A 14,317-nucleotide genomic window follows, 5' to 3' on the forward strand; every position below is an offset into this window, starting at 1 on the left:
AAGACCTGAGCAAACTATAGGCTCTCACTGACTATTTCCCCCATTCCTTCTCCTCTCTGATGGCTGTCTTGTACGTGAAGAACTTCTTCTTCACACTAGCCTTATCCCGGGCTATTCCCCTAGCCGGGTCAGGAAAGAGGTCCTCACAGTCAATTTTCCCAAAGGCTGCCTTAATCGACTTTAGCCAGGGTATATCCAGTCCCTTATTCCTCCCGAGACAGTCCATGATGATTTGCCTGGTCAAGTCAGCCTCCGGGTTTTCCCAAATCTTGAGCCATGCTAACAGTGGTCTTACTTGTATCCTATCTTCTAAAAAGGGGGTCCCCAATTCTTCGTGAGCAATGTAAGCGGGGACGCCCTTCGGGACCCACAGGAGCCTTCTCATAAACGTATTCTCTTCAACCTGCAACGTATCCAGATCGGAGAACCCCCAGAGTTCCGCTCCATATGCCACTTTAGAGTAGGAGATTGAGTTATATAGCATCGCCATTTGCTCTGGAGACTACCTACCCAGTCTACGGTCAAAGTTCATTATGGCCCCTGTGCTTGACATCTACTTTGTGCAGCGTTCCTCAAGTAAGACATTAAAATGTAAACGCCCATCAAACAATATTCCCAAGTAAGAAAAGGATTGCACCTTCTTAATTTTAGATTCTCCCATGCTATAATTAAAACAGACCCTCTGTTTCTTACCCACTTCCATAACATAGGACTTGGATAAATTCGCCGACAAGTCTAAGCTGCCCATAAAGGTCACAAATCCATCTATTAGGGTCTGGAGGCCCCGCGGAGTGCGGGCCAACAACACTGCGTCATCCGCGTAAAGTAACACTGGGATTGCTCTTCTACCTATTCTTGGGGAATCCGCCTGTAGTTGTAGTAACGCTTTCTCCAAGCCATTTATATATACCGAGAAGAGAAATGGCACCAGAATACATCCTTGCCGCACGCCACTTTTGCAGGCAAAGGAATCTGTGAATCCCCCCTCCATGTTATATTTTACATTGGCCGAGGTATTCCAGTGCAGGGCCTTTAAAATATATATGAGATTCTGGTCTGCGCCTAGGCTATCTAAAAGGTCCCACAGCTTGTCTCTGTTCACGCAGTCGAACGCTGCCGTGAGGTCCATAAAGGCCAAGTAGACCGTTTCTGTGCCTGCAATTACATACTTGGACACCAATAAATAAAGATTCGGGCACTGGTCTGAAGTTGATCTGTTGGCTCTACTGGACATCAGAGATGATATGATGGTCTTTCGCCCAGGTCATCAGGCGATTAAGGACTTCTCGGCCCAGGATTTTTGCTGTGTCATCTGTAAGAGAAATCGGGCGGTAGCATTGGGGGTTATCTTTATTGCCCTTTTTGAAAATCGGAACAATTGTAGCCGACGGCCATGACTGAGGTAGCCCTGTGGCTATTGCGGCGTTCAGTGTTCTGGTAACAATCGGGGCCCACAGCTCTACTTTACTTAGAAAGAGATCAGGCGGAGTCCCGTCCGGGCCAGGCGCCTTGTTTTTTGTGAGACCCCGGATCCCCGCAGTGACTTCCTCCAGTGAAAACTCTAGCGCTACATTCCATTGACCGTCACCCTCACCCCTATTTCGATTCCCCTTGTGGCTCCTATTATAGAGGCCAGAGAAGTGTTCTACCCAGTGCTCCGGTAAGATGTTAGAGCCAATCTCTGGGCTGTTAGTCCCATTGAAACAGGGATTATTAATTATGCTCCAAAAGGCAGCCAGATCCTTCCTTTCTACGGTGCCTCTTAAGTCCTCCCAAACTTGCGTTTGGAGTGACTTTTTCCATCTGCTCAATTCCTTTTTGTAGTGTGTTCTACATAACATGACCCTGAGTCTGTCCCCGGGGTTAGACCTCAGAGTAGCCCTCAGTTTCCGTTGTGCATGTGAGCAGGCATTATCAAACCATCTGGGATCCCTTCTGGGCCTTCCCTGTCCTTTTGTTCTGAGAAGAGTATCAATTATCCGGCCCATTTCCTCAAAAGCCGCCACTAATTTGTGACCTTCTACAGAGAGATCCAAACATTTATCAATAACCCCTCCACCCTTCGTTGCCAGGGACCTATAAGACCTATAAAAACGTTCCCCGTCGATTCTGGCCCATTTCAGCCGCCTACCCTGGTCGGTTAACCTTTCTTTATTTGGGCCCTCCCCTCTATTTCCCTTCCTGCTTGCATTTGATACTTGCAAGACCAGTGTTAGGGGATTATGGTCGCTAAAGCCACTTGCTTCTATAGAGAAACCCTCAATCCTTTTTTTAGCAAGTGCAACACTAAGATAAAATCAATAAAGGGAGTAGTGCCCCGACCTTTGAAGGTGGACGTGATCTGCCTATCTAATGGAATCCTGACTAGGTCAATTGTATGAGCCAGAGTATATTTGAACATCAACCTACTCAGACCCTTACCCTCCAATGTGTGCTCGAAGTGTGGCCCTTCCTCCAGATTGCAGGAGTTCCACTCTTCTGTAATAGGAAACAAATTGGGGCACAAGTGGCAGTTGAAATCCCAAACCAAGACTAACATTGGTGCCATGGATTTCTGTTTTTGCTTCAACTGACTAAGCCTCCCATCGAGCTCTCTCACTCTGGAGCCTTTCGAATTATAAAAATTCACCAGGGTTATAATATATTCCCTATTCCTAAACACTAGTGCAAGCAGGTCTTCCGAGTTCCATCTTAAGTCACCCCAGCTCCCACCAAGTGAAACGTCTACAAATGTTAAGAGTCACTCCTTGTTCTGCCGGCCACTGATTTATTGGCAGGTGTCCAGAAGGATTTTTACCCCGCTAAGTGGAACTTGGTACAATCTACCTCCCAGGTTTCCTGAAAGCTCATAATTTGGAATTTACTAATAAATTCCGGCCACTCCTTATTTCGGAATTTTGAGGCCAGACCTTCCACGTTCCAACAAACCAAATTTATGGTGTTCCATATTTACTAATAATAGGGCTTGAATTCCTACTTAATTCCTCAATATTTGGGGCTACCACCACTGGCCTTTTTTCCTCCTGGGCCTGACAAACCATACTGGTCCTTGGAGCCCTGCCTTGATCACTCTGAGTGGGCTTTGATTGTCGGGGGGGGGGTAATTACTGTATTTACTCCTGTGTGACCCACCCCCTGAAGTCAGTCCACCTCACTAAGATGTCTGCCCCCCTGGAGGAGTGCATACCTATTATACAGAGGTAGGCCTGGTCCTGCCCCCTCCCAATCTCTCCCTCTATGCCAGATGCTTTGGTTTCCCACCCGTGATGGGTCAGCCACGGGGTCACTCTTCCACCCTCCCTGACCCCATCTTTCTCTACTCTCTCTTTCAGGGCTACCTCACTGCCCATAGGGACGTTCCAGAGCCTGTTTGCATGTCGGTGGGCTATGACAATATCTTAGGTTCTGGGCTTGCACGGGCGATGTTCTTGAATTTGTCCACGGTCCCCAGAAACATGTTCCACCACTCTAGGGTCATTAAAGTTTATGACAATGCAATCTCCTGTTATGGTTTTCCGCTTGTTCCCTACCCAATTTACTCTTCGTACTGAAATAATTTTACACCTTACATCATTGGGGAGTGGTCTATTTACATTTAACCAATGTGTAGTCTTGTTTTTCAATTGGTTGTGGGATTCAGTTTTACCCTCCCCCCAATTCTGGGACCACATACGGAGTACATTCTGGTGGCAGGTTCAGATGGGAGTGCGGGTTCTTCATCACCGGCTCTGATATAACAGGGCCATCACCCCTCTGCGAACCTTGAGCATGTGGTCTAAATGCAAGTTCTTCCCTTACTGGTCCTCCCCTTGAGTTATTAAAGCCCGAGGGACGCTCAGTATGCCCCGATACAGGTTGCGTTCCAGATCTGGGTCTAGGGTGGGCCACAGGGTCACCTTCCCCCCCCGTTCCTCCCATAGTCCATCCCCCCCCCAGCCCAACCCCCCTTCTGCGCATCTTATCTTAGGGGTTAATTTTTCCTCCAATTTATCCAGACTACTTTGGATGTATAACAATTTGTCCATTAGGGGCTGTAAAAGTGATGCTACTACAACACTCAGTCTCTGCATGTGTTCTGCATCACTATCCACCAAGTCTGTTATGTTATCTTCTCCCCTAGGGCCTGTTCCATTCGGGGTTGGGGATTTTGGCAGTTCAATGATAGAGTCATCCGTAACCAGTGATGGCACCGGTTTGCTCTGCTTGGTGGTCTTGGCTTTCTTGCCCTTCTGCTGGCTACTACCCCGTATTCCACCTCTTTTATGTTTGCCCCCTCCCCCCTGGTTTACAGCAGCAGAGTCAGTGGGGTTAGGTTGTTCTTGATGCACTTCAGCCACGCAAACTACCGTGCTCCTGGTTTGAATTGGCACTGACCTTAGTGGCTGTTCACGCGCGCTTACGGGTTCTTTTTCCATGTCAGATACAGGAATAGTCGAATCCTTTCTTTCAGCATCCCCTACCGTCATTGCTCCGCCTATGGTGGCATGCTGAACGGGAAACTCAGGTGAACGGGCATTGGCCATAGCCCCTAAGGAGAAGCGTTTTAGGTAAGCAGGTTCCAACAAAAGGCGACGCTCCGTGATGGCAATTTCGTGTGCTAACACAGATGAGGCCCTGATAATAAACTGGTCCAAGGTCCCGGCCACATACCCTACCTACACCCGTGCCCTTCCTCCCTCTAGCCTCCCGCGATGTCATGATGAGGGATGCGCTTATTGATGCAAATTGGTGAATGAGGAGCCCTTGGAAAACAAAGGTACAAATATGTGCCGTTCACTTACTCGGATAAAGTTCCTCCGCATTTAGGGTTCCAGATCTTAGGGGGAGGGCCCAGCCCAGCCTCTCCCGGTCTCGAACAGGCTTAAATGGGCCCGCCCTTGGACCGGGCTTTGACCGGCGTGCGTCCGCGCTGCGGAGGGATTCGGGCAATTATGTACTTCCGAGGCGATAGTGGGAGGGGCAGGCTCACTGCCGGTCTCCCCGGTGTCTGCTGGGGCTTGTGGTTGCTGTTGCTGCCGCGGGTCCTGTCGCGGGTCCTCTATTCAGGGCAAGTTGTGGCGAAGCGTCTTGAAGCGTCTCCCGCGAAGCGGGAGATGCGAGAAGTATTTCAGCCCCCTGGTCGATGGTGGGAGGGGCAGGCTCAATGCCGGTCTCGCCGGTGTCTGCTGGGGCTTGTGGTTGCGGTTGCTGCCGCGGGTCCTGCCGCGGGTCCTCTATTCAGGGCAAGTTGTGGCAAAGCATCTCGAAGCATCTCCCCTGATCTATTAGAAATTGGAAAGTCTCCCTCTATAATACAAGACTGGTTTGCTCCCGTATCTATGAGGAATGCATACCTCTTGTTATTGACAGCTACCGTCACACTGGCCATTCTGATCACATGGAACTACTCTGTGGGCACCTTCTTTGCATATATCCGCCTACATAATTTGTTTGGGAGGGGGCTTTCCTCCACTCACAATCACATCTCCCTGTCCAATTTGAAGTGGTGTTTCCATTGGGGGTGCTTGGTAACTTTGCTGTGTTGGCATTTGTAGTACTTGAGGCAATGGTGGTTGCTGCACGTTTTCTGTGGTGGTGTCTGAGGTACATATATTATTAGCAGGTTGGACTGTGGCTGCACTACTGTATTCCCTGGCTGATTGTAAACATTTCTCTTTCCATTTTGTTCATCCCATCTCTTTGTACTGCAATATTTAATAAAATTTCCATATCTGTGACAATAATGACATGTTCGATCAATTCTGAGGACCTATCTTGCAACCTATCCTGCTCTTCCTATACCTCCTCCTCTGCTACATCATTGTGCCCTTACACTGGCCTGCCATTGTGGATACTGTTGTTGGGCGGTCCCTGGGACCAATCCTACAGACATTGTAGTCATCTGAATGGTGGTTGCTACTACAGCTCCTTCCACTGCTCCTTTCTTTGCCAACTTTTGCTGCACTGACTCAACTGCTGCTTTCTCCGTCACCTCCTGCTTGTTCCTCTCTTTCTCTTGTTTCTTTTTACAAAAATGGATTATGTGTGCCTGTATCTCTCTCCGTCAAGGATTTGGCTTCCAATGACACTATATTGTTTAGATTATCCTGTGTATTAGAGGAGAAACCCTTCTTTATTACAATATAAAACAACACAGCATTTCCCCCTGTTACATCCCAACCCTGACCTACTTCTTCAGTCCATTTTTCTTTCATCCTGCTAAGAAACTAAGTGGGGTCCCTTGCCTATCAGGATACATCTTCTTCAGCTGATCTCAGACCACTGTCCGGACTAAGTTGAATGGAGAACCATCATACCTAGTCTCACGAGGGTAACATTTCTCACTCCAGCCTTTTGGGAAACAGTATCTGTCTCATCTCCTATGAGATAGATAAGTAAACTCTTTATGTCCATTACTGCCAGGGTGATGCCTGCAGTTTTCCTCAAAGGACCTAATCTATTTCTCTGCTTCCTCTGTAAGTGGGGGTTACAACTTTTTAAGATTCTCCTTGTTCATTTGTGGCCAAGGAATATAAGGAAGTGCCCCAGGTCTCTTACCTATCCGGGGCATCTGATATATGGGAGTAACAGAATGTTGGGGTTTGTGCTGTCTGGCCTATTTTTGCCACACACACAAACATTTCCGCATGTAGGGATAATCCCTGTCCGGATCTCCCTCACTATAAAGAATGCAATCCTAAGCATTTTTCATGTCACATGGATCAGAAGACCCTTCCTGTGGCCATGGACTCATCTTTGGGGGTAAACCTTCAGTTCATCCTGCTAAATTATCCACATAGGGTACAAAACTGTGCCAACTATTTCCCCCCTCGGCTACTATCTCACTATGGGTGACATCAGTCCCGCACAGAACTGATTAAACATTCATTTGCTACACTGGTTTTTCCTGTAGTGTCAATCCTCCTATAGTTTCACAAGATCCCATCCTAGAATTTGTCTGACAACGTGTTCTCTTAAACCGCAACTACTGAGGCTCTGTTGCTCAGGGTCTCCTAGTTTTAAGGAACATGTCCTCCTCTCCTTCTCTAGCTTTGGTGTGAGTAGCCAATCCCATCACTCCTTTTGTGTGATCAAAATTAATAAGACCTTTCTTGAAGCTAGAGTCATAAATAGGGTGCCTAGCCTCTCAAGTTTGAAATATTTCACCCATGTTATCTACAGGCCTTTGTCTCTACTCTACTCTACTTCCCATCCTCCCAAAATTTCCCTGAATTTGTCCTGATAGATTATCATAATATCCTTCTTTCCGTGCTTCCCTTGCATCTCTTCTATCCTGACTTCGTGATAACCATTCCTGAAGACTCTCTGGTGAAACTATTATGCTCCCCGTCTGTTTCTGCAAAGGTCGTAAATTATCTTCAGTCCTTCTAAAATCCTCATCTCTTTCTTGAGATACTGGCCATTGCACCACACTAACAACCCTGTCTACATAGTCATTCCAGCCAGGATCATTTACCTCTCTACTTAGTGGAGCAGACATCGGCTCCTTAACTACCCTTCCTGTTATACCTCTGTTCTGTAACAAGTGTGATGTTGGTAATGAAATAAGCAACTGATACTCACTGTCTCATGAACCCTGCTCTTTACCTCTACATTCAATGGGAGAGGCTAGATCTAAATGTAGTGTAAATTGTGCTTTTAATTGTCCTGAAAACTGAGAGTCACCCATTCCTACTTATTGTCTAGGGGTTCTTGTGTGTCTCGGTTTTAATATGTATGGAACAACACTAGGGGATCCCTTCAGGGATGTGATGGGGTCTCAACCTCAGGATTCTCAAATCCTACTGCTGCATCCGGGAGGAGTGTCAATGAATAAATACCAGGTAGATTAGGGGAATTATTTATAGAATCATATGGAGGTGGGAGAGCAGTCAGGGTACCAAAGGTGTCATCATTTGAGGAGTCCTTAGACTTTTCACAAAAGACTTTCCATAAGGCCAAGACGGCTTCTTATTTCTGTGATTTAGCTCCTGCAGATCTACTCTGTAGGTCGTGTAACAATGTGCTCTAATATTTTGTCATCAAATATCCCTTCCTTTGGCCAGGGATAAGTGTGTTTTTGAGTGGCTTTATACCATTCCCTACAATACTTTTATAACCTTTTCTGATCACCTGGAAAGGTCTTTTTTATATCTTCTAAGGAAGGCTCCATAGTCCCCAGTATTCCTAGCAATTTTACAATCAAATCTTTTATCTGTCTATTCAATATTTCTTCTTCTATCTTCTTACACTGCTCCTCACAAATAAAAAATCTGTCGCTTTGTCTTCTCAGTCATATAATAAACATTATACATCACAACAACATTAGAAAACAACATCACTCTGTGGCCACCTTATTTACATGCACAAAAACACAAATTCATCAATTTGGGGACAGGATGTAGTCTTTCGGCTAGAGGTGTTGACCTCGAAACTAAAGAACCAGGTTTGCGTCTCGGCAATGACGCTCAACATCCTGTGATTCTGGGCAAATCACTTAATCTCCCTGTGCCTAACAAAAAAATGAATGTGTCCTTGTGTAACAAAACTGGTGCTACGTAAAGAGCTCTGATACTGGATATCTTCGGGTCTAGTTCGCGGTATATAAAACTCTAAAGATAAAATAAAAAATTAAAAAATATTTAAAATATAAGCACTTCAACTACTTCTAAATAGTAATCACAATTGATTGACTCCGAACTGTATATTATGTCCGTAGCAACTGGTCACTTCCCTCTGCGCTCAAGAGAGGATGACCCTCAAACCATGGGTCTCATAGACCATTGAATGACCTCTGGACATTAGGTCAAGGACAGTAATTTGAGTGTTCATATCATACTCGGAGGTACAGTTTAGTGACATCGGCCTTTCAGCCGTCCCTCTATGTCAAAATATTGGAGCACATATTGGACTGCCAACTTCGAAGCACCCGCATTGGCCACTTTCAGCTTTATATTGGGATAAATACTCTTCTAACTGCGCAGTGCCTTAACTTAATATTGTGCAACACTTGTACACAATCTTGCATGCAATACACTTATTTAAATTACATCAGCGGTTACCATTGCCAAACAGACAAGTCATCAGACAGTTGCTAATTGGTTTATATTTGTATTTAATGTTTTGAGAATGACTTATGGTAGGTCTTTGTGATAATTCTGACTTTTAACAGCAAACCCCATGCTTTCATTCGTCCTTTAAAGGAAATTCTGATCTTGTTTTACAGGCAGAGAATGAAAGACACAGGAACCAACTTAAAGGAGGACCTTTCAGGCTAAATATGTACCCACGAGAATACTTTGATGTAAATCCTTTTCATTCAGACAGGCCATTACCACCACTAAAGAAAACAGAGGAAAAAATTAAAGAGGTTACACCCTTTAAACCAAGTTCTCCTGCTAAAGAGGTATGTTTTTTTCAGGCTCCTGCTGTAAGATGTACCTTAAGCAATACTGTGACACAGGCAATCATGCATTGTTTGTTTTTCTCCTTTATCGTCTTTATATAGGAGACAATTTACTGTTATTTATTCCCAGCTGTTTACCTTCAGCCATCCTACAGAATATGGTTTGTAAAGGCACATATATGATTGTATGAATCATCTCTACATTAAACACCACTATAAAGTGTCTTATGTGTATACATTTGTATGTATTGTTGGACATAAGGAGCTATATCCCCAGTCGACTCATCTAAACCTCAGTCATCTAGTATCTGGCACATGTTACACAAATTGGATCTCATCAGTGTTGTTTACTTATGTACTATTACATTTCCATCTAATCCTGTTATGTTTACATATGTGTGGACAGAGTCCACATTTCTCAAATGGGTCCAGCTTATCATAAACAATTGATGTAAGTCTCTCTATGGCATATTTTGGCCCAATATGTGTCCATCAGAGATTTATTGATGATATTAGCTCATCCAATTTCAGGAGTGGACTGTAAATATGTTATGTTATGTTACAGGGTTTTATATAGCGCTCAGCAGCCCCAGCCAAGGGGCGTCCCGGCGCTCTCAGAAAGCAAAGAGAGCTGACTACCACGGCAGGAAGCTCAACATAACTCAACATAGCACTTGTCTGACACTTACTTTAAAGGAAAGAGGTAGGTTTAGATGGCCTTTCTGAAAGTTAGCAGATCCTCTAATCCACGTATTTGGAGCGGCAAAGAGTTCCACAGTTTAGCTGCAAGATAACGGAACGAGCGGCCGTCCACCCGGGAGCGCTTCGCCCGTGGAACGGTTACCAAGTGCTGTCCCAAAGAACGCAGTGCATGCAGAGGAACATACGGGGTCAGCAGAGTGCAGAGCATCTGTGGGGTGGCGAGCTTCAAGATCTTAAAAGAGAGACAAAGAGTTTTAAATTAAATCCGCTCTGCCACAGGGAGCCAGTAAAGTTTGCGGATGGTGTCGGCGGCAGGATGGAAACGTGGGGGTCCTACCAGAGCTCTAGCCGCCGCGTTTTGTATTTGCTGCATCCTCCTGATCTCTGCTTGATTAGCCCCCAGAAACAAGGAGCTGGCATAATCCAGGCGGGAGAGGATAGTCAATTGAACTATCAACTGGCGCGTTGGGGAATCGAAGAATTTCAAAATGGGTCTGAGACCCTGTGAGAGACCGAAACATGTCCCTGCCACTTTTTTTAGTGTGGGTACAATAGCTAAGGGAGGAATCTATCCACACCGCTAGATTTTTTACTACCGTCTTGAGATCCTGGATCTTGCACAAAGTATTCGGCCACCAATGTTCACCCCAGAGATTGGCATTCTTGCTGACTAGTATAACTTCTGTCTTGCTCGCGTTTAACTGTAAGTAGTTAGCAGACAACCAGCCCTCCCATTCTTAAACCTGAAGGCATTCAGAGTAGTGTCATCCGCTAGGGCAACCACCAGCTGCGTATCGTCCGCATATGAGGCCATTGAGAGTTCCCATTGCCTGGGGACCGCAGCCAGTGGTTGAACATAAAGATTGAACAGAGTAGGGCTGGGTGCCGAACCCTGAGGTACCCCCTGTTCAATCCGTTGTTCCTGGGATAGAAAAGGAGGAGTGGAGACACGAAAGGATCTTCCGGTGAGAAAAGATCTGAACCACTCCAGGGCCAGGCCCGAAACATCCGCTTCTTCAAAGCGATGAAGCAGAACACCATGCGCGACGTGTCAAAGGCGGCACTCAAATCCAGCAAGTTTAGAGCCGCCTTTTTGACCAGAATCAAGAATGGTCCCCAGGTGGTCGGTCATGGGTAAGAGCGCTGTCTCCGTGCTGTGGCCGAAGCGGAAGCTATGCTGCGTGGCATCCAGAGAGTTGTTGGAGCACAAGAATTTTGTAAGAGCAGTATTAACGTGTGCCTCTGCTACCTTTGGCACCCAGGGATGAAGGGAAGTAGGCCTGAAATTCTCAGGTTTGGTGGGATCCAGAGTAGGCTTTTTAATAATGGGGGATACCCACGCCTGTTTCCACTGAGCCGGAACCACGGCAGACGACAAAGATGAGTTTATAATCTGACGGAGGGGGGTCAGAAAAAAGGAGGACGATTCCCTAAATTGGACGGGCTTTAAAGGGTCGGTTGGGGAGCCAGACCTAATTTTTCCACACAGTCTATTGAGTTCTTCATAGGAGATCTCAGGAATGGCCATGAGCTTGGCGATCCGCCCTGCACTAGAAGGAATGGATTTGCAGGGGATTGATATGGGTGGAAAAGACCCATATTCTCCACAAAAAAGAAGCCAGTTCTTCACAGTGCAATTTAGAACTGGATACAGAAACCAAGGATCTCCTGGCACTAAGATCTTTTAAGATTTTAAAAATACATTTGGCAGGGTTCGAGCTAAGCCTAATCTCATTAGCATAATAGGGTGCATGTGTCCTGCAAATGGCTCTATGGTAGATTTTAAGTTCCGCCAAATAATGTGTTTTTATTTCAGGATCATAGTTCTTCCTCCAGTCACGTTCAATTCTTTTACACAATTTTCTCAGTGTGATTAAGGCATCATTATACCATGGACTGGACTCTAGAGATCGCCCCTTGAACCAGCTAGCTGGGATAAGAGATTCGAGAGCCCGCGTAATCCAGGCACAAAACATCTCGCAGCCTGACTCCGCATTGTTGAAAGGTTCAAGAGGGTTTGCTCTGAGCAGATCATGGAAATCTTCTAATCGTAGTTTACGAAATGGTTGCTTATAGACCGATCGCTGCGTAACCCTGCCCAATGGTTCTGATAAAGGGAGGGTGATTTCAACCAATATATGATCCGACCAGACTACCGGGACAGGGGCTGCCACCTTAGCTGGTTCAATATTTGAGAAGATGGGATCTAATAAATGCCCTCCGCTATGAGTGGGACTTGCGACTAGTTGATGCAGCTGAAAAGCCGCTAAGTCTGCATGCAGGCTGCCAATGGCCTTGTCTTGAGTAAGATCAAAGTGGAGGTTCAAATCTCCGAATATGCTGAAATTAGCAGTCCCTATGGCGAGTGTCTCTACTGCCTCTAGAAGAGCATTTTTAAAGCTGCTCTCTAGACCAGGCGGCCTATACACCAAAATCCCAGAGAGGGTCATGTGAGGGTTAACCGAGATGCTGAAGCGAGCGCACTCGCAACCTTCCATATCAACCTTTGAGAAGAGGCAGGAATAACGGGATTTAACAATCGCTGCAATCCCACCTCCCCTTGTCTCCCTATTTAACGTATACATGGAGTAGCCTCGAGGTAGGGCCAGATTAGACACAGCCACCATGTCCTCCTTCAGCCACGTCTCTGTAAGGAAGAAAATATCCAGGCTTTTATCCATAATAAGATCATGAATTTTAGAGTAGTGCTTAGCTAAAGATCTTACATTCAGCTGTATGATTTTTAGCCGTTGGTGGGGGCACGTGGCAGGAGAGGATAAGAGTGCCACAGGTTTAGGGAGGGAAAACATACCACAAACACAGTTAGTGGGACCACTCAGAGGGTGTGGCGAGATTATGTTACATCGGTTTTCTAGCCGGTTCATAGCTAGTAAAGTTTCCCTTGATTAAGAGATGCCACCCGGCTCCTCTCGGCCAGAGTTTCTGGCGAGAGGCGACGTACTGGTGCGGACGGGCGCAGACGGGCTTGCTGCTAACAAGAAATTTTAAATAATATATCTCCTATGGTCTGAGACTAATCAGGATCAGAAGGTCACAGGGTAGTCAAAAGGTACTGAGCGACAATTGAAATACCTGTGATCTTTCACCTCTGGTCTCTTTATTAGTTTTTGACCTTCAGTAGTGTGGCAGGGCAGTTCAAGGACTACTACTTGCGGGTGCTCCCAACACAACCACAAGACTCCTGCATTGCCACTGTCCTCCTATGGTGCAGCAAGCAAATCATTTTTGTGTTTATGTTCCCAGAGGCTTCTGGAGTGCTTTTAGCACCTCAGGTCTTTCTCCTTAAAGCCATTACTGCCTTAAAAGAATTCCTTTGCCTTTATCCAGTGCTTGTAACAAAGAGCCTATTGGGGTGTTCACCTTTCATTTCAAGTTGGTGCCATTGCCTTACATGGGAACCCGCTTACTTTCTGGATGTGGATTGTGCAGGAGCCAAGCCCACACAGTTTGCCCAGTTCTTCTGTTTCCCAGCAGGGAAGTTGTATCCTGTTCTCTCTCCCGGCATGGGAGAGCAGTGAGGGCTCCACATTCAATGTGCCATGGCCTCTGAAACCTCCTAGTCGCAGGTCAGATTCCTCAAGGCCTGGCTGTTCCCCATGCATGGAATTCCAACACGCTTTTCTGCCATTTAAGGGGTGTATTGAAAAGTGGTGCAGCTGCACCCTTGAGGATTGCTGATCCTCCTGTTTTACCTAACTTAACCAGTGGCTTTTGTTGGAAGATGACAAGCATACTGAACTCTTTTCAAGGGCTTGTCCTGCACCTGGGGCACTGGCACACCCTGGGGATAATCAAAATGTTTCTACTTTAGGCTTGCTATGTTATGCTACCCAACCCAGGGGGCATTTCAAATAAACTGTTGGACACAATAATGATTTTCTTGGACCAGTGGCATTGGAACCCACCAGGAAGCATTCCCACAAACTTGAGCAACAAGTGCTACAGTAGGCCTTTTTACAAAGCATGTGCTGCTTTTCGATCATGGCAGTGTGCCTCAGCCTCCAGAAGTATATTTTCCGGACGTACTGGAATATAAAATTTCAAGGTGTATTTAGAGTGTATTCTAGACTGCTCTCTTACAATTGAGGGAGACCCTCTGGTACATGCACTTCTCTTCCTTCAGCTGCTGGTAGTTCTTTGGCCTGAGGGATTCCAACAGCAGCAATGTGCACAACTCAAGGCAGACTACATACATAATTTGGCTCCACA

At 46.1% G+C, this 14,317-nt stretch overlaps 1 protein-coding gene across 3 annotated transcripts in view; it reads left to right on the forward strand.

Moving 5' to 3' along the window:
• Positions 1-14,317, forward strand: part of CFAP96 (cilia and flagella associated protein 96) — a 203,747-nt gene that overhangs the window by 149,207 nt on the left and 40,223 nt on the right. For all 3 annotated transcript variants that reach the window (XM_086962508.1, XM_086962507.1, XM_086962509.1), the window contains exon 6: positions 9,206-9,385. In XM_086962508.1, the coding sequence (XP_086818634.1) occupies positions 9,206-9,385 (180 nt within the window). The remainder of the gene's footprint in view (positions 1-9,205; positions 9,386-14,317) is intronic.

Source organism: Lissotriton vulgaris, chromosome 3_1 (assembly GCF_964263255.1).
Source record: "Lissotriton vulgaris chromosome 3_1, aLisVul1.2, whole genome shotgun sequence".
Taxonomy (NCBI): Eukaryota; Metazoa; Chordata; class Amphibia; order Caudata; family Salamandridae; genus Lissotriton; species Lissotriton vulgaris.